General features: G+C 39.1%; 2 protein-coding genes across 2 annotated transcripts; one reads left to right on the forward strand and one right to left on the reverse strand.

The window, feature by feature from the left end:
* Positions 1 to 257: 257 nt before the first annotated feature.
* Positions 258 to 7,953, forward strand: tap2t (transporter associated with antigen processing, subunit type t, teleost specific). Its single transcript, XM_079801413.1, has 12 exons — positions 258 to 507; positions 765 to 1,303; positions 1,445 to 1,559; positions 1,663 to 1,793; positions 4,331 to 4,536; positions 4,700 to 4,897; positions 4,988 to 5,116; positions 5,198 to 5,386; positions 5,465 to 5,638; positions 5,773 to 5,932; positions 6,576 to 6,712; positions 6,854 to 7,953. The coding sequence occupies exons 2-12, from the start codon at positions 772 to 774 to the stop codon at positions 7,064 to 7,066; spliced, it is 2,184 nt and encodes a 727-aa protein (XP_079657539.1). The 5' UTR covers positions 258 to 507; positions 765 to 771; the 3' UTR covers positions 7,067 to 7,953.
* Positions 6,362 to 20,403, reverse strand: faap100 (FA core complex associated protein 100). The gene is made up of 9 exons (XM_079801412.1): positions 20,088 to 20,403; positions 19,884 to 19,999; positions 16,238 to 16,893; positions 15,368 to 15,586; positions 15,108 to 15,264; positions 13,979 to 14,846; positions 13,779 to 13,895; positions 13,609 to 13,695; positions 6,362 to 7,472 (listed from the first exon to the last, which is right to left on the reverse strand). The coding sequence occupies exons 1-9, from the start codon at positions 20,238 to 20,240 to the stop codon at positions 7,341 to 7,343; spliced, it is 2,505 nt and encodes an 834-aa protein (XP_079657538.1). The 5' UTR covers positions 20,241 to 20,403; the 3' UTR covers positions 6,362 to 7,340.
* Between the last annotated feature and the right edge of the window lie 1,146 nt (positions 20,404 to 21,549).

Genomic DNA, 21,549 nt, shown 5'->3' on the forward strand with positions numbered 1-21,549 from the left:
AATCAGTGTTAACAAATCACATGTTAGATACTTTTCAAGGCCTATCCTCCTAAAACACACACACGCTATACACTTGCTTGTTGTTAATGTGTTTAGAAAATGGCAATAATAACACAGCACATGTTGGTCCCAGTCAGATTTTCGTTGTTAAAATCATTGTTTCCATTTATGCTCATGAGAGAAACAAGGTCACGATATGATATTCCAAACCAAACAGCGCTCTCTGTTGGCCACTTGAAGAACAATCGCTACCGAGCGTAGTGTAGCGTAGCGTAGCGTACTACGTCATGATCCGTCATACGCACTACATACAGTAACTTGAGATAAAAACGTGTTTTGTGCATACCGACAATGCTTGGTTTTAAGCAAAGCGTATTGCATTTCTAAGTCGGTTCTTACTATTCTTATGCGCTTTCTATTGAACTGAAAAACAGTTTTGACACCGCCCACTTGTGAAAGTGAAACCAAAAGTGATCCTCCGACAAAATGCGACGAGAACAACTAATGGTAAGAAAACTAATACTGTACATCTGTTTATATTGTTTAGTGCTCTATACTTGCACGTGAGCCGATTCATGCTGCTAAAAAGCCTAAGATGTTTTGCTAGTTTTAGCAGGTGTAAAGGGGTTTGCAGGATTCTTCAGTTGGTCAGACGAAGAGACTAACTTGCCCATCAGCCACTCGAAAACCAACCAAAAGACTAGTGTGACCAGGCTATGAAACCATTCTTGTCTGGTTTATCTGATTCCTCTTTGTCTTCTCAGTTTTAAGATGATCTCAAAGGCTTACCCCATACCCAGAGCTGCAGCAGAACATCTCTGTCTGTTGTTCTGTGATCTTGTCATCTGGGCTTGTGTGTGGATAGCACTGCTGTGGCTGGATGGAGAGGGCACACTGGATCTATGGTGCCTGTGGGCTCTCAGGACCATCAGCTGCGCTGTGCTTTATTCAGTAATCACACATGTCTCTGACAGCAGCATTAAGCCTCTCCTAAAGCGCTGGGTAGCCCTACTGAGCTTCCTACCTCCAGTGTTCGACAGCATTCAGAGATTTCTGCCTGGGACAATGAGAGGCTTTAGTCCAGTTCCTGATCCTGGCATGGTGATCCTGAGCGCTGCTACATCTACTCTCATATATATGGTCTGGGAGATGGCCTTCCCACATGGTGGATCATCTAAGGGTTCCAGAAACCAGAAGAAAGACGAAGAGGCCAGAGCACTCCTAATGAGGGTCATCCGCTACTCCAGGCCAGACTATCTTCATCTAGGGGCTGCCTTCCTCTTCCTTAGCCTGGCGGCGCTTTGTGAGTGTTTTCCTGGTTGAGGAAACTAAAATATTGTCAGAATTAGAATATTTTATCTACATAGACGAAACTATATAAACTAGTTCCAGAGTGATACAAAATAAAGTTGGTCTGATGCAGTGTGAACCTGTTATTTTGTAGTTGAGACATTCATCCCATACTGCATTGGGAAAGTTATTGACATACTGAGTGGAAAGTACCAGCACAACAATTTCTTATGGGCCATTGGACTCCTGGCACTGTGTTCACTTGGAAGGTCAGTGAAACATCAATCCAATGCAAATACCTTATTAAAAACGAACGTCTTTATGACTGGTTTTGTTTCTTGGAATAAAATGTAAATTTGTTGTGTCTTTAAGTTCTATGTTCGGTGGTCTGCGCGGTGGGATGTTCATGTGTAGCCTCAGCAGACTCAACAAGAGAATACGACACATGTTGTTCCAGAACCTCATGAAGCAGGAGATAAGTTTCTTTGAAGAAAATAAACCAGGTATGGTGCCTGTTTAGCACTAATTGTCTTTCTATGTAAATATGGGCAGATGAAATGAAAATTCACCCTATCCAGTTTCTAAATGCATGTAATAGATCTCATGTGTTTACCGTGTAATATTTAATAAGAATGTCATAACTGGACCTTCCAGTGAAAACAGACGTCTCTCTGGTGACGTATTCAGATACCAGATCTAATTCTTTAATAGTGTGTGCAGGACTCTATAGTTCATTTGCGTAAGTGAGGATAGCAAAAAAATAAGTAAAAACTGTGACATATTATACTCAAAAATACTAAAATTAATTAAAAAAAAATTGTGATCAAAATTATTCAGACACTTTGAACTGACCATGTTTTGCTTAAGTGTTTTTTCTTCAATTGCTAATGCAACCTTTTACACCACAGACTGAACAAAATGAAGCATTGCTTGGTAATTGGTTGACCTAAATTGGTGTTATCTAATTGTGTACTTAAATTGAACAACTGACAGCTGTGATTGGTTGATTGTAAACCATTACATACCTTTCTATCAAAGTTATCTGACATTATCAAGATAAATTTGTTCTGACACTGTTTAACTCTGTGTTCTTATCATATTTTATTACCATTTTCTAAACTACAGCTCTAAACTGTGATAATGTGAGAAAATGTTGAAGGTGTCTGAATAGATTTTGGTTGAACTGTATGCAGGACTCCAATCTTTAAGTACACTTAAACCTTGCCCCTGCAACCTCATGTCCAGGAATGCCTGTACATTTGAGTGCAATGCCCACATCTTAAAATCCAATCCAATCCACAATCAATGCTTAGAATCAAGTCCCCACCCTATATTTTTACAATATGGAAGATCTGTTACTGCTTCTGTTTCATCAGGATATTTAAAAGTTTCGTCTCTGAAAAAAAAAACTGTAAGAGCGCCGCAGTTTAAAAACACTGTGTCAAGTAAAGCCCAAAGTCATAGAACTGGTTCTTGTAGATGCTGGTGAGAAAAATGCTACTTGAGTTTTTACCTTAAAGCTGCACTATGTAACTTTTCCGTCCACTAGAGGTCGTCTATTTAAAACAAAAGGCGTAGTTTGATGACGCCAAGTTAGAGCGCAGAATCTTGGGACATGTGGTCTCCACCTCACAGCCGGTGGAAAAGAATCGGGATAGGACTCGGGCAGAAATCATGTTCATGGATGTGATTATTAACGTTACTGAAGTATGAAGCAGAAGCGATTGTTAATAAGAAGAGCGCAACACAAGCCTCGTGAGCAGCAGGACCTTTATTATGCCACAGTCGCCGGCGCCATTTCCGCTTTTCCGGCCATGAGTATGAGGTAACGCAGCTCTGTTTATTATATTAGAAACATCTGAGTGTGTTGAAAATGATGTTATGACGTTACTCTGTGCATTCGCTTGGCGGCTGCTATGACACTTGTTGCACACCGTAGTAAGAGTAAAGCGTTTCTGCAAAATAAAACCGGAAACCGAGGGGAACGCAGATATGATGCCATCGACAGGCGACTCCCTCACATGTCCCAGTTACTTGGTTAAAATAGCAATTTTCTCACGATTTACAAATCGTTGGGAACATTTGGGGTATTGTAAGTACTCAACTGAACAAAATATATAACACTGGCCTAGTGGTTTTTGCATATTTTACTGAGGAATTGTTACATAGTTCACCTTTAATAGGCTCTTCTTGCCTCTTGATTCCCAATACCTCAGAATTGAAGAATCAATTCTTTATGAAATTGAATTATTTCTCACTCGCACAAAACAAGATAACTTTAACTATTACTTTAACACAAGACAAAGGGCAGAGGGAAAACTGAAGGCTTAAATACATGAAAGATGATAATCAATGGAACAGGGAACAGGTGAGGACTAATCTGAAACCATGACAAGTAATGAGTGATTCAAACTAGAGCAAAACAGAGGGTACAACGTTGAACAGACGACAACATTGTCAAAACAATCCCCGTTGACACGGATCCGCAAATACAACTAAAAACGCTATATTATGCATGCCAGGCCAGTAGTTGGCAATGTAAAGAAATACTGCGCGCCTATAGACTGAACACATAATACGTATGCACATGACGTCACCATTTTCACAAATTAGTATTTTTGTAGTTTCCATGGAGACGATAACTTGCACTTTGAATACTATCTTCAGAAGTTTGCGTTTTCAGGCCCCAAAAACACTGTTGTTGTAAAAACGGTGTGGTGTAAACGCCCCCTAAAACTAAACAAGACAGAGAAACAGAACATGACCATGACTGGGTCATTTTAAAAAGTGAAAGGATTTTTTGAAGGCCATTTCATCTTTTCTAATCATATCCACAATGTTTTTGTGTGTTCACATAGGAAATGACACTAAAGTTTCACCAAGTTTTGTACCAAGTAAAACATTTCTAAAATTGTTTTGTGTTGTGTTTTGAGACACTGCATTCTGCAGCATATTTGAGCATTATTTTAAGAGTAGACAACACTACAAAATTGTGCATATATGAGAATATAGCCATGACAAACAAATGTTTCTCTTACAGGTAGTCTCGCGTCGCGTTTAACCTCTGACACTGATAAAATGGGACGTTCTGTTGCCATGAATGTGAATGTGTTACTGCGAAGCTTGGTGAAGACATGCGGCATGTTGTTCTTCATGCTGGGCCTGTCCTGGCAGCTAACCCTCCTCACCTGCATTGAAATGCCACTTCTTGCTTTCATTCAGAATTCTTACAACAACATCTCCCAGGTAAATAACCCTCCTCAATTAGGTTTCCTTATTACTTTTACAAAGCTTAGACTTGTTATAAAGCTGTGCTTTGGCTTCTCCTGAAAAAGGTTTTTTTCCACAAACCAAAAAACAGTTTGGGGTAGACCATAATGAATTCATAATCCCTTACCTTTCTGAGCAGAAAACATCCAAAGAGCTCCAGGACTGTAATGCAGAGACTACAGAACTGGCATCTTCTGTTATCGGGTCTATGAAGACTGTGCGCAGTTTTAAGGCAGAGCGTCAGGAACTGCAGCGATATGAACAGACACTCAACAGGAAGCTCCAGGTTTTGAGGCGTAAAGGCATCTTCAGTGCAATGTATCTCTTAATACGCAGGGTAAATCATATACAGTCCTAAGATGAATTCACTGCTCTCGGAAGTAGAAATGTTCAATTTCATTGATTCACATCTTGCATTGCATTTTAGTTCATTACAGTGGGCTTGAAGGTAGCAATGCTGTTTCAAGGCCGAAATCTAATCTCGTCAGGACAGCTTAGCAGTGGCAGCCTGCTTGCGTTTGTGTTCTACCAGAAGGACATGGTGACTAACATGAGGGTAAGATGGCCAGGTGAATTTTACAGTTACATGACCCTTAATTCAGATGAGACTAAATTCTGCCCATCATTATATTCTCAGCATCTTGTATATATCTACGGAGACATGCTGAATACTGTGGGATCAGCAGTGAAGGTGTTCCAGCTGCTCGATAGGAAGCCACAGATGAGAGAGGCAGGCGATCTGGCTCCTGAGAAGCTTAAGGGAAGACTAACATTTGAAAAGGTCACCTTTTCCTACCACTCCCGTCCTGATCAAAAAGCGCTTACGGTAAGTTTTTGTTTATACCGCAAAAGCTAATCATAGAACTAATGTGATTTGCTTGTATTGATTGTTGAATTGTTGCAGTCTGTTACATTGGAATTGAGTCCAGGAAAGCTGACGGCATTGGTAGGGCCCTCTGGTGGTGGGAAGAGCTCTTGCGTCTGCTTGCTGCAGAGGTTCTATGAGCCCCAGGAGGGTGAGATGTTACTGGATGGAGAACCTCTGTACCGTTACCAACATCAGTATTTGCATGAAAAGGCAAGAATTGATCCACAAGCATTTACAACCATATAACTTCAGGAGAGATGTGAAAATCAATTGTATTGAATGGTTCTGGTGAGACTGTAGTTTGTAACTAATAGTTTATAAAACTACACATTATTCTCTTTCAGGTGGCGATGGTATCCCAGGATCCTGTGCTTTTCTCTGGCTCTGTGAGATATAATATTGAATACGGTTTGCAGGACTGCACACTTGAAAGAGTAGAAGCAGCTGCTCGTAAAGCCAATGCACACGACTTCATATGCAAATTGGAACAGGGATACAATACAGGTAGATACAACTACAGGCACAGATATTAAACTATTTTCATATTATGGCCAATATCATATTTCTAGTTTTTTTGTCTAAATAAAACAAAAAAGCCTAGAAGTGAATGTAGGCATCACATTTTACTGTTCTGTTATGAAAAATGGATATTAATTTTGAGATTTGCTAAATTCACTTAGTGTTATTAAATTAATGTTGCTGAATATTGACTTTATAGGGTTAGTTCACCAAAAAAAAAAAAATTCTGTCATTAATTACTCACCCTTAAGACTATCGTTTTATCTTCTGAAGACAAATGAAGATTTCCATCAGTGCACCTTTCCATTGACAGCTACCGACTGAAACTTGACATTTCAAAAAAGTTCATAAAGAGATCCATATGAATTGAGCGGTTTAGTCCAAATTTTCTGAAGAGACACGATCGCTTTGTATGATGAACAGATATAAATTTAGGATTTTATTCACATATAAATGTAGAACAGCAAACATTAACAGAAGCTCAACCGAACCTGCTTGACACACAAGAACAAGCCTCATTGATTCTTGTGGAAGCTCAAACAAAATGGCTCTCATTGGTTCTCACACATCAAGCAACAGCGCCAAAAGTTACATAGTGTTGCTTTAAATTTGAATGCTTTGTCTGTAGATGTTGGCGAGTGTGGTGGCCAGCTGTCTGCCGGGCAGAAGCAGTGCATTGCTATAGCCAGAGCTCTGATAAGGAACCCACAGATTCTTATCTTGGATGAGGCCACCAGCCACATGGACTGTAGCACACAGCAAGCAGTACGAACTCCTCTGCAATTAATACTAAAATCTTTTAATGAAATTAATACTAAATCTGCTTATTATCTACTAATGATTTTTAAGCTGCAGTAACATGCTAAATTCTGATTTATAGTGTCTATTTATGATCTTATTTCCCAGATTCAAGGTGTGCTCAATACCATAACGGATCAGACAGTGCTGGTAATAGCTCATCATTTGGAGACTGTAGAAAAAGCAGACCACATTATCTTCATGGAGGGAGGTGAAGTCGTGGAGCAAGGAACACACCAGCAGCTCATGGCCAAAGAAGGACGATACTATCGGCTCAGAGAAAAGCTTTTTAACCTGGAGACACAACCAGACACAATCTGATAAACTAAAGTATCAGATTTGTGGATAGCATTTTACAGTCTTTAGTACACACTCACAGACTGCCTTCATGTAGATTTAACAACTAATTCTAGTGTAGTCCTGTGTGGAGATTTACAATTTTTGTGTACATGTACATTATATTGACACTTTTTTGTTACACACAAAAAAAGGAAAGCATGGACTTTGTATCCTAAAAGTAAAACGGTATGAAATAAAAACCTCTACTGCATAACCAAATATATGTAATACAAAATTTCGTGTGCGTGTAGTTAAATCAGAGAATGACCAGTGGGTTTGCCCTCAGCTGCAGAAAAATGCGGAACAAGATCTCAGAGCTCTTATTCGTTGTCATTGTGCCACCAAGAGCTGCTTGATTTTGAGCATCCTGGAGATCTTTATAAAGAGACTGACAAAAGAAAAAAAATGTTAGTGTTGAATTAGGCAAAACTGTCTGATATATGTGAAGTAATACTAAATCACAGAGTATAGGTGCATCCATTGTCAATAGTGTAGCGATCCACGAAGCAAAGCTCACACAGAAGTAACATTTCAAACCAAGCAGCTTTCTGCTGGTCAGCACAGCGAGTGTGACAACATCTTGAATATGGGCAAATTTTGCAATGGGGAACCTTTTTGCCCTCACTCAAAACTCCAGACTGAAATAACTGGATTTCGCCAGCAAAATTTCTCCAAGCAACATTAAATGCGATGGCATCTTAAAACTTCAGGCCGTGTGTCCACCAAAGCTGTGGGCGCGAGAGAGTTTTGGCAGCGCAGCGGGGGTTTTTTTTCCAGTTCAGATACGTTTGCTTCTGTGGAAATGTACTGATTGTTTCTGTATTGTTTCTATATAAAAATGTCAATACAATTAAAGTATTTGCTCTGGCCCTTGTTTTAAATAATTTTGTTCTGTTATTATTCTTGTTGTTGTAATCTTTTGACGTTGTACATAGAGAATGTGGCGGTTGGTCAGTGTTGTATTTGTCCTGCCCCTCCACTGTGATTGTAGCCTGGTCCTACCAGACTCGTATGTATTTAATTTGTACAGAGAGTCTGGCCACTCTCCATTGACAAGCGTTAAAAGGGTGATGAATTGAGAAATCAACTTTCCCTTGAACTTTTGATATATACGATATAAGAATATCCTGTAAGTTTCAGCGCTGAAAACGTCCTTGTTGGTCAAAGAAAAGCTTTTATTGAGACCAGGCCCAGAAAACGAGAGATCTCAGAATATGTCGACGAGAGGTCGACCGTTAATCGGCACCGATAGCTGATTGGTGGAACAATCGGTTATCTGCAAAAATCCACACCGATAGTTTTTCAGAGTTGCGTCCGTTGCTGGAGCGGCTGAGAGATGGATGCGCTGTTATTACACAGTACAAGAGCTCTGAGTAGGGCCTGCTGGCTGTATATAGCGAGCGGCCTCTAGAGGCCAAATAAAAACCATCACTGAAGCCTTATGTTTACATTCACACGTGAGGCTGCACGGAGAGCACTCACACATCAGGGGCCCGTTTCAATAAGGAGGTTCAACCAACTCTGAGTTTAAACCTGAACTCTGAGTTGACTTACTCTGAGAAGGGAAACTCTGAGTTTTGGGTTTCAGAACAGCTGAATTGAGGTAGTTCAATCAACTCTGAGTAGACTGACTCTGAGTTAAGCACATGCACTCCAGCCACGATCAATTGAGCTCAGAAATTACGATTCACCATGGCAACAGCACCCAACAAAAAGACGTCCGCATACTTCCGGGTCCAATACATAAGTTTAATTCTTAATTATTTTAAGTTTAATTTTCATGGTATCCAAAAGGCAAAAAAAGATTGTGGCAGCAGCTAAAAAAAAAAAAATAGAAACTTAATTCAATCAGGTAAAGCTTTAAGCATAAAATGTTCATGGGTGTAGGTTTAATGACTTTACAAACATTTGACATATTAAATAAATATCATTCAGTGTCCAATGTGCAGCAGCTTTTCCCTCATAGACCCTTTTCACAGACTGTGATGACGGGTCATCAATATCGTAAATCCTGCAACTCTTTTTAAATTTTTTATGTATGTACATTTATAACACTAATACTTTGTATTACATTACTTTTGCATCAAATTACAAAAAACAAGTGACCGCTTCTGTGAGGGTGTTTCTTTTAAAGCGTCTATGGTAGTGATGGTGAAAAATATCTTTCTCTCTTTTCACTTCCGTTATCAATCTCACTCTATTTTTTCCCTCTTTTTGAAAGTTGTGAAATCACTATTGTTGAGTTTTTCTTTTGCTATTTGAGCAAATGGGGACACAACTATATATTTAATGTATTCTCTCATTCACTGCTATAAAAGTTAACCCAACTATGATGACTTCAGCTTCAAAGAAACCCGGAAACGTGAAAAGGGTCTGCTCTTTACACATAATGAAATGTTCTCCACCTGTTATTATATTAATTTAAGTTATTATATTATTTATTAATTAGGGTAATGACATTAAGTATTTGTAGGAAATAAAGATGACCATAAAAATTGTAAATAAATGTATTTAACAGCTGTGGTGGTGGTTATGGCATATTTCTCGTACTACACTCTAAAAAAAAAAGGTTCTATATGGCACCAAATATGGTTCTTGGCTCGTAATCAGGGGAACCTTTTTTAGTGCCATATAGCACCAATTTTGGTGCTTCAGTGGTTCTTTGGTGGTTCTTCACTGGTTCTTTGACTAAGGTGCTAGAAGAAAAAAACCTCTGAAGAACCAATGAAGCACTAAAAAAGTTCCCCTATGATTACGAGCCAAGAACCATTTTTGGTGCCATATAGAACCTTTTTTTTTTTTTAAGAGTGTACCATCTGGCAGCAGCCTTCCATCCCATACAGTAATCCGTTTTCAGAAAGTGTGATGATGGGAATATGAGTGTTATCTATGCGTCCAACCACTGGAAATCCTAAAGGAAATTCGAATTATTAGGTTACTTCTAGGTTCATCAAGTGAACCTCAGGATCCTGTATAAAAGGACATGTCATTTTTGTCACTTTGACAGTGTCCTTATGATGAAAATATGAGCAATGAATGAATGTTCCTGGACTGCAAAAAATGCTTTTCTTACTATGTATTTTTGTCAAGTGGCAGATAATTAAATTTGTATTAAGTAAACTTTGCTTACTTTAGATTTAGATTAAATGTAGAATTTTTTGATATTTGTATTTGAAATACGATCAAAATACTCGTTTGAATGAATGAATTAAGTATTTAAACACCCCTGGTGCTTTAAAAAGGGGAGGAGACTGAAAGAAACTCTGGGTTTACCAAAGAAAACCTGCTCCTGACCAGGTTAGGTTCAAAGAGTAAGTTACCCTGGTAACTGACTCTGAGTATAATGCTGCCTTCATGTGCTATCGGAAATTACCTAATTCCCACTTTAGAAGTCGTGATTACAAGCTTGTTGCATTCAAGTGCTTTGTTGTCGGAGTGAACTGGAATCATGGTGGTGTGGAACCGGGTTATTATTGCATATTTATTGGTAAAATCTTATTAAAACCAACATCATATGTAGTCTCCCATGCACCGACAACCATATAAACATTCCAGATAGTCCGCTTTCTGCCTATTCTATAATTTCAGTCAAATGCAGGATATTTTCGCTGTGTACCAAACATACAATACGCTTCATATTATTACTCTTACATGTAAATATGTAGGCCTACTACATTAATGTCAAGACAAGACGACCTAGCTGTTTTGGGGAGAAAAAAAACAATAAAACCACACCTGCCACAGCAGTAGTTCTCCCCGCCACCATGTTTAAAGTTTATGGCACGCCCATCTCGGGAATTGGGGTATCAAAATTATTTCTGAACTTCCCAGTGGTAAACACGACATCAGAGGGCGTTCATGTGCAATTTTTACCTAGGAAACTCGTATTTACGATAATTCCGATAGCACGTGAAGGCAGCATAAGTTACCTCTCTTTTAGAAACGGGCTTGACTTACCCTGCTTTCTCAGGTTTGACATACCTCCAATTCTGAAACAGAAAACCCAGAGTATCCCTTATTTCAGGGTTAACATACTCAGAGTTTTCACTTAACCTCCTTTCTGAAACAGGCCCCAAATGCGTGTTTAAAACACGACAGCGAAACGGTATGAATACAGAACACTACAGTACTTGTTGCCAAATAATTATAAAGTAATTAATTTCTTGACTAGATGCTGCATTAACCTGTAAAGAACAGCAGTGTGTATGTTTGTCAACGAGGCTGAGAGGACGCTAACATTAGCAGTACCTCAAGCAGTTAAATCAATGTGATAACACGCAAGTCCGACCCAAATGTTGCATATATAAAATTAATGATGTGAGAAAGCAAACTGTATCGTCATGCTGCCGACAGAAATATAAACAAAGCAGAAACGCATTCGTTTTTTTATTAGATAATCTCTTTCTAAAAAAGCAGACTGTTTGGATTTGTATGAAATGGTAACACTACACTAAGATTCCTTTTGTAACAGTAACTACAGTTAATAAATACTGTGGAAGTATTGTTCATTGTTAGTATGTTCATTTAAACTTTACATTGAGTTGAATTTGTATCTGTTAACCTTGGTTAATGCACTATGAACTAACATGAATGATCAAGGTACAATTGTATTGCTCATATTAATAAATGCTGTAAAAATGTATGCATAATGCTTATAGTTCATGTAAGCTAATACATCCTTGTTGCATAGGGACTTGTATACCTATGAGTGTTACCTATGAAATGTCCATGCATGTTTCTAGGTTATAGGTAAAGAAATACATTTGACCTGTATTATTTTAATGTTACATTTTTTTTCTGAAGAATTTGTTCTGTTAGAACTTCTAATTTTAACATTCATATTTATACGTTTTTAATTTAGCACATTTCCATGGATCAGTACAGTTTTTTTTTGTTATAAAGTTCAGCACTGGTTTACATTTTAAAAACTATCGGATGTCGACCACTGACATCATAGAATGCAGAAGCATCGCCTCAAGCCCGCCCACCGACTCATGGAGCTAAACGGGTCCCGCTACCGAGCAGTAAACATGCCGGTTCCAGCTCACGTGCGTAAGACATTGCATGTTTGTTTGCTTCATTTCACAGAGGAAACGATTGTAAACAAGATACAGGTCGAGACTGGATTTGCAGACATAAACATTAAACTCATTGAGATTAAAACACAATGCTGTGCCTTCTATATTGGATCCGACAGGAACGGTGCAACACACTTATGTGAGTAAAACATGTTTTTTTATGTGTTTGTATTGCATTGTTACAGATCGTTTGATATCTATTGATTACATACCTTAGCACGCTGTCACAGGCTGGAGAAGGTGTTATTGGTTCATTCGTGATCAGAGTCTGACTTGTAACGCCAGTGCTCGCAAAGCCCAACGCCCCAGGCTATGTGTTTTTCAGACGGGCTACCAAAAAGTATCACCGGCTATCTTAAATAGTAGAATAACATTCCTTTCTTGCATGTGTGTGTGTGTGTGTGTGTGTGTGTGTGTGTGTGTGTACGGTTCGCGGTTATATTCACCGATCGGGCGGGCCAAGTAATACAAAAATAACATTCCAATCAATCGCGGGTGAATGAGAGATGAATCATTGTGTTTGTTTGATAAAAGGCATTTCGCGAGCCCTGTGAGCGTTTCCCCAGACGCTTTCAAAACAATCCCCACATGTACTGAGGGGAGCTGAAGCTCATTAAATATGCAAATCTTATCCAATCCTAGCCGTGGGCGTTTACTTTCAAGTCTTCAGTGCGGCACGCCCATCAAAACCGAGTGTTTTTGAGAGAGCCTCAAAACCAAGGCAGAAAATAGCCTTGGTTTAATAAGAAATTACTTATTCATTATGATGTTTTTGAATGTAAAAACCACGCAAACGTCATAAGTTGACCTCAGACAACAGTATAATTTTTTTTTTAAAAGCCAGTTCATGACACCTTTAACTTCCTTGAAGGCGGGTGCTCTGTTGAAGTTTAAAACTATTGGATCTGCCCAGAGCCACTCTGGAACTGCCATAACCAGTCACTAACATTTGGTCGTGACGCATGTCATCTCAAACTAGCGCACGACATCAACATCATCGTTCTCAGCCACTCCCTCTGTTCGCTGATTGGACCGGTTAAAATTTGACCGGAGAAAACCAGAGAATATACCACAATCCCAGACGGAGTACTGAAGGAAAATTAAAATTGAGCGGAAGTACGTAGGAGGGCGGAGCCAGGCTACTGTGATTGGACAGCTGGGTAAAAAGTGACAGCGATGAGCGTTGTGTTTTACTCAAAGTTGAACATTCTTCAACTCTCGTCGACCAGTAAAAAATGCAGAGCGTTCAGTGTTTGATTGTGATATAAGCGCTCAGCGCCTCGTTACGCTCCTGTCGTTTTAAAAACGCGGCGCTCCCATTGAAAACAATTCGAAAAATATGCCAGCCACGTGAAAAAAAACTTTGGTGAACACACGGCCTTAATGCAAATGGTGTAATCGAAGCATGCAAGAATAAACAAATAAAATGAAGGGAATCAGAACTACCTCAACATGCCGTACAGCTTCACACAAGCTCTGTGCTTTTAACTGCTTTGCATGGCAACCTTTTACAGTCGAGTCTCTCAGCAAGACCTGTTGAAAATGGCATGATCTCGAAATCAGATTCAATTGGAAGTCCATGTTAGAAAAATAGAAATACTTGATTGTAAAAGTACCTGTAGTCGCCTCAGAATGGCATGATGCAGTCCACACACCGCTGCCACAGATGTACTCTCCACCCGAATCTCCATGACTTCAAGAGGTCCTTCAGAACATAAATCTCCCAGTGTCACCTTGAGGAAAGACATGAGTAGCTCATAAAAAAAAAACAGACTTTATGATTGTAAATGAGTAATCAGTAGTATAAAGTCAGCACCTCTTTGGCCATAATCTTGACAGAGCATCCATCTGGGCTGTAGGCACAAACCACTGGACTTTGTACAGATTTTTTTTGTCCTATCGCCTCAGGTGATACCAACCAGTTTAGCACAGACGTGCATGTTTCTGAACTGCTGGTCACTGAGATGTGCAGTTTAGCCTTTAGAAGCTCGGACGACACTCTGATCACCACTGCAACGGGTCCTGACTTGGAAGTAGTATCAGAATCTTTGGTTAACGCTCCTCTAGCACGCAGGAAGGCTTGAATGCCATCCGTGACACTGTCGTGTCGGATGTTACCATGAGAAAACGATCCCTCTAGCCTTAAAGCATCAAGCCAGTCCACTGTTAAAGAATTCAAAGGTGCACTGATGGAACCCGTCTCTGTTAGGAGCTGGGAAACACCAGGAGAAGATGCTTCAGGGCTAAACAGATTAGCGAGGGAGAAGGTGAGAGAACAGTAGACCTTCACTGGCAGAGACAGCCCATCAACGCTCTCAAGAGGAATGGTTACATCCAGTTTCTGATTAGAATCCAGTTTCCTCAATGGGAATGAGTATGTCCTGGATGAGCTCTCGATATTTGAATATTGGGATAATGGGTGGACCTGAATGCACAGAGTCCAGCCATGTTCCAATGTACATCCACTTGAATTTTCAAGCACACATGTAAGAGTCAAAGAGTCTCTTTGGAGCAATGAGCTCCATCTAGCCACACCATGGCAGTTGATTGGATGTTTGGTGCCCATATTAAACTTTTTTTCATTTCCATGTGTGTCCAACAGTAGGCTGCAAACATTTATGACTTGATTCAGACGTTTGAGAGACTCATTTTTCTCCTGAAGCTTGTGTTTCAAGGATTCTGCCCTGCAGAAGACAGTAAAAAAGGCTCAATTATGTGACACTCATATTGGCCGCTCTATTCATTTAAAAAAAAAATTCATACAAACAATGACTTGTATATTGATAAATAGAGAAAGAAACCAACATGAATACAGAGTATAAAACTTTTAATTTGTATAAGATTCATCACTGACACTGTTATATGCCACTGACTCAAAAAGTGACATTTAGCTTTCAATGTTGGAAAATCAAAAGATTGTTTTAATGATGAGGCATGGAACACACCTCTCCCAGATGTTTCCGATGGAAGCCAGGAGGTCCTTCACTCTCTGGCCTGCTAGAGATGAAGGTAATCTGGACACATTTCCTTTTTCAGATGCTTGAGGAAGGTTCACTCGAAGCAGTCTTCCGCTCAAAGACATGCCCAAAAGCTGCACAGATCCTTATAATTCAAATACAAACACTTTGTGTTAGTGACTTCAGACTTCAATCACTTAAAAGTCTGGCAAACAGCATAGAGTTGAATCAGAATGCATCTACCGTACCTGTTGGGTTAGTATATGGCTGAGCTAGTGCTACAACCCTGCACACACCAAGACTGTCTGAGGTCAGAGTTTGCTGCTGGGACTCAGTTCCTGTGGCTTCTGATGAAGATATTGTGGTGAACTGAAGCACGTGGAGGTCATTGAGAGTGCTGTAGTACAGCCGTTTATCATCAACACAAACACACAGCACTGGTCCTCGTACACTGTGCTCATTGAAGCCTGTAAAATGGGAAATTAACACAGATTACCAAGAATGATCTATAATTTATTCAAAAACATTGAATAAATGAAGCATCGCTAAAACTGTCCTGATATTAAAATGAAGCGGAAAAAAAGCTTCATTGAAAATAAAATTCTTTAAAAAAAAAAAAAACTTAAATAGTTTGGCATTCTGTATCATTATATCTTAGAAAAAAAATATTTTAACAAAACTGCTTCACTGATTATTGATTTTTATCTGGTTGTAAAATGTCATGTGGTGCAAATCCCCAAAATCGTAATTATATTTATGAATTAATCGTAATTTAAAGTCATGATATTGATTTAAAAAAATAATAATTTTAAACATATTTGGAAATAATAAGGTGTACGCTGTATTCAAGATGTAATGACATATTTTATTACTTTTTATTTGATGCTTACACCACATTACATTTTTTCAGACATTAAACTGAAACTTATCTTGAAAATGGTATAAATGTTTTTTCTAAACCATGTGAAACCAGTACATTTATATAACTATAAATTGGCACATACATTTTAAACTTTCCTTTTCTTTATTGTCGACACTTTTATATCTCATTGACTATCAAACCAAAAAAAGGGAAAAAAGGAAAATGTGTAATAAAAGAACTTTCATCTCATTCTTACTATAATCTGCCTCTTTTGCTTCCGAACTTGCTTGTTTGCTTCTGACCATTAGAAGTTTGCCTCTTTGACCAACTGCGATGAGACACTGAGGTCCGTGTTCTCCTGAGACACACGTTCCAATAAATACGATAGGCTGCTCTAAGCTCTGAAGGACTCTGATTGGAGATCTCTGCTCTCCTCTTGGACCAGCCAGGGTGGGGACGAGCAAAGGAAAGCAGCAAATACGTCCATCAGGTAATCCACATAGAATGATTGGAGAATTGACTAAAGAGGCATCCACTCCAAATAAGAGCCTGAAAAGACGCGGCTCAAGATAAGGATGGAGGTCAGACTGTTGAGCGCTGACTGACGTGGAGCCTTTTGGGTAGATGCAAGTCAGTACTGGAGGACAGTTCACACTTTTTTCTTTGTCTGTTGTGTTTAAACGGCAGGAGTTAACAGTTGCAACCTGGAAACATGCAAGTTTACGAAGAGGTCTGGATCCAGGCTCTTCATAGAGATCAAAACTCCAGATGGACTTATGAAGACTAAGAGTCACAAGGATCTTTTCGACTATGGTGAATGCTTGCAGACTGACATTTTTCAGGACAATGGAATCATCTGATACAATATCCAGCACACGGTCAGGACTTTTGTTCACCAGGACAGAGGAAGAACTAAGAGGGAAGAAGCATGAAAAACAAATAAAAAATTCCACATTATAGTGACTTTAGTGATAGTGATTTTTGACATACATCTATTTCACCAGAAAAAATCTAAAGAAACAATGAAATTGCTTGACGAATGCAGTTTTCCTTCCTGTAATGATGTACTTATGGACACATTTCCTTATAGCAACTCTGCTAGGAAACTTCACATTAAATGACTGCATTTAATTTATGTTGTAGAAAAAAAAACATGAATTCAAAGTGTCAATTGATTTTTTGCTAAGCCCCGCCCCTTATCACTAGCTGATATATGCTATGAAAGCCACAATATGTAATCTTTCGCCGCTAGAGGTCGCTTTATGACGCCTTGACTTCGCGGAGTGTTAATTATGCCACAGACAACCGCTAACGCTTTTCCGGTCATGCGTATGTGGGGTAACCAAGCGACAACCTCCCTTGGTCTCTCTTAAAGCCAACATGGAAGTGACTTAAACTGCAATTCATCGACTGTCCGCTAGAGACAGGCTGCAAAAGAGAGTCTAATCTGTATCTCTTCCATGTTAAAATGCCCAACTTTACAGCAAAAAAAAATATGTTTACAGCCTAGTACAAAACTGGTTTTGGTCTATAAGGCTAATTTTGCCCTTCATGACAACTGTGAGGGGGGTGATTTTTTAAAATAACTTATATAAAACCTTAAAATTCTGCATAATTAAGGGCGTGGCCACTTGAGTGACAGGTGGATTGCCACTATGGTCGAGCTAGGCACCCGTGGTTTCAGCAACCAGGCATCTCAGCTCCACCCACGTCCCGCCGTTTTGCCCATTTTCAGTTATCCCTTTCGGCTTCAAAAATGCTATTCAGCAACCTATGGGTGACGTCACGCACACAGCGTCCAATTTTTTTTTACAGTCTATGGGGGTAACGTAGCGCTGTTTATCATATTAGGTACATTTGAGTGTGTTGAAAGTTATGTTATAATGCTACTCTGTGTGTTCGCTCTGCGGCTACTATGAGACACTTGTTGCACACTGCCGTAAGCTAGATCGATATTAGGCATGGTAGATCATGGTACTCAAGGTAAATCAAGAAAACAAGATTTAAACAATAAGACTAACTGTGTTGAGCTATAGAACAATGATTAGTTTTCTATTGATGAATGTATCCAAACAGTTGCTCACCTTTCTAATAAAACACATCAGGGCTCTACGCTAACATTTTTCTTGAGAAGCACTTGTGCTCCTAATAAAAAAAAAAATAGGAGCACAGTCAAAAAATTGAGCACTTTCTGATCAATAACACGCATTCCAATTATAACTTCCCCATTACAGGACGATCTTTGTCCCTTTAAATGAATGTCCAGGGGCATTTTTACCATTATAAGAGCAATGCTTTCTAATCTTATTAAATGTATGCATCATCTTTTGTCAATTTCTTCAATTAAAATAGAAAAGTTGCTTTTAAAATGTTAATTTAAACAATAAATTCAGTTAGGGCAATAAGACACAACCAGACTGTTACCAATCTAATTAAATCAGCATCAAAAGATCAATCTTTGCACTGTAGAAGTGGCACAGCAGCTCTATCTGAAGTGCAGTTTAGACACATTTACATGCAGCTCATGGGTAAATAATGTTGTATTAATGTTTTTGAATTTAGAAATAGGCTATGTACAAGTTAAACTTAGTTAAAATATTTATATTTTAAATAAAAAGTCCATGCAAAGTATAAATATGAAAATAAAACAGCCAGTAGGTGGCGTGTCAAGTCTAAGTGCGAGTCATTCATTCAATCGTTCAAACGCAGAATCATTCGAATCGAACCGCTTGGAGATGCGCAACAGTTCTGGTGTAGTTTTGATTTTCACGAAATAGACAGTATTGTGGCTAAAACGTTGTTACTTAATATCAACTTGTCTATTGGACTTTTGTACAATATCAGTATCACATATATCATGCCAATACTCGGAGCAATAGCAGTCCGTAACTTTAGGCACTCTGGCGCTTAATAAACAGAACTGCGTGTCTTGCGGAAGCACATTGCAGCCGGAGCTACTTCTCTCTGTTTATGTCTATGGCGTGTGACACAGAACTGGATAGTCAGAATATAAACACTTATTATATGTGTACCGTAGTGATTCAGGGTAAGATAAAAACACGGTTTGGAAAATGTATTCATTATGTACTCACTCATATATACATCTAGTCATTTTTAAACACAAGAAAAGTTATGGACTGCTGCTGATAAAGATTAAATCAAGAACTCATACAGGGGCGTTTTTAAATTATTTTTTATTAATACATTTTTGGTGGCATTTTTGCCCCAAGCCCCCGTTAATTTCCGACCCTGTTTATGATAATCCAAATGTGGTATTTCTAGTTAATTTGGAATTGGCTGCAAAGAAACATCAGCGCGAGGCGTCTGGTAAGTGGGCATGGCTGCGTTTCACCTAGTAAACAATCTGTGAAGTGTACTCCGTGGCACACATCTTTTGCACTTGCTCTGCTGACAGAAGGCATGAAAAGCAGTCGATCGCAGAACGAAACGTAACAGTTGCTCAGTCAGTATTGATGCACTTTGGCAGTTGTACATTTTATTCTGATTGTAATATACATCTCTCCATTCATGAGAATCGATCGGGTCACTCGCACCGATGCGCCTAAATATTTTTTCGCAGTCGCACGCAGTAATTTTCAGGCACATTTGGTCGCTGTGTAGCGCCCTGCACATAATATATTAAAGCGTCTTTGGTGTTTTCATGGTTTCTACAAAAATCAAGGATTTGATGTCATTGATAGGCGTTGATGTCATTGCTTATTTCTCTTGATTTAAACATTCTCGGAAACATTTGGGATAATGTAGGTACACAAGTCAACAAAATATATAACATTGTTCTAGTAGTTTTTGGATATTTTAATCCAAATATTTTAATAAAAAAAACTTACATATGGTGCCTTTAAGTCATCTAAGAGATTATGACAGATATATTTTATCATTACCTAAGCTGTGGTAGAGGGGTGCAGTAAAGCCCACCGTTCGCGCAAAGTGCATAAAGACGATATTTATCTTCACTTAATGCCAAATTTGTCACTGAAGCGTCAAACTGCATCACGGTCTGAAAAACAAAATGTATTGAGTGAGCTTGCAGAAAAGTAGTCTGGTGCAGTAGTATTACACAAAAGTGACAATAGACATGCACTTGCCGTGACTCTCCTCTCCTGGACATTGAATACGAAAACATCTCTATGTCCGCTGGCCAAGAAAAGATTCGTGCCGTCCTGAATGATGCGCACCGAGTGTGACTGACAGTCACTGAACTCAGACAAATACTCCACACTACACCGCACCGCGTCCATTATCTGATACCACTCAGGTCTGTTTTACATTCTCCTCAGAGTTTATCTCCAACTTAAAAGACGTTTTTCTATTCGTATAATAATGGTTCTCAGATTTAACGACATAACTGAAATGCTCGCGACTTTCCCTAACTTGTTTCATGTACCCGCGCCGCCTCTGACCAATGAGGGTCAACGTTCTTCCTCTTTTGTGTTTTTAACCAGTCAGATTTAGTACATTGCCATCTACCGGAGATTCTGGACATTTCTTAACCTAATTCAAACACGTCCAAAGTAGAGCAAGTAAGAAAATATAGTTGGTTTTAAGATAAGTAAAGGTCCAGAGAGTGATCTTTTATCTTCATACAAAATAGTAAATGTCTTGAAACGCCTGTTTTCAAATCATCGCTGCATGGAATCAAAACTAGCGATTGAATGAATCACTGTATGAGTCGGTTCATTTCAATTAATTTGGGTGCGTCTCAATCAGCTCCCTAGTTCAGTAGTCAGGGGCACTGATCAGGGAGTCAGCCCATTGACTTATGTCCTTATAAGTGCCCTGACTACAGAACTAGGGAGCTGATTGAGACGCACACCATGTCACATTTGTTATCAAAAGAGTAGAGTAATTCAGTAGAGTCGAACAGCTCACTCACTTGCTCCCTGAATCGTTTGGAACGGTTTCTCTGTAAAACTAAAACGGAATTTTTTTCATCTATTCAAACTAGAACTGAAATGTATCCTATTGTTTGTCAGCGACTAAGTTCATTAAGGTTGCCAACTTATGAAAATGAAAATAAGAGATAATCATGGTTCTTTATATCAAAATAAGGTACAGTCAAAATATGTGTAGGCCTACTGTACCACACAGATGTCATTTCAGTGTCTGCAGTAACAGTTATGTGTGTAAAAGGTTCTCAGACAATTTTTTTGTTTGTTTTTTTGCTTAACCGATTTATGTACAATTTAATTCTAAAAATACTTTAAATGTCATATAAAAGGACAAGGGAGCCTTTTAAGCAGCGCCTGAATGACTTCCTGTTGTGATACCGAAACACCAGCCATGGGACAACAAAGGTTTCTTCAGCTGCTCTGATGTTGAAGTGTCCACTGCGCTCTGGATTTGACTTACTGAGACCTCCTACTGTCAAGGAAGTGGTTACTCATCAGCAACAGAAGCAAGTTCACAGGAGAGACATGAAGGCTAAAAACAGACTGTTCCAGGACAAAATGCTCTGGCACGCGACAGTGATAGCTCAAACCGACCCAGTGACATACACTGTACTAACATCGGACAAGCTTACCTGGAGAAGACACTTGGCTCAGCTGT

This window comes from Gobio gobio (assembly GCF_949357685.1).
Source record: "Gobio gobio genome assembly, chromosome: 20".
NCBI classification, from domain to species: Eukaryota; Metazoa; Chordata; class Actinopteri; order Cypriniformes; family Gobionidae; genus Gobio; species Gobio gobio.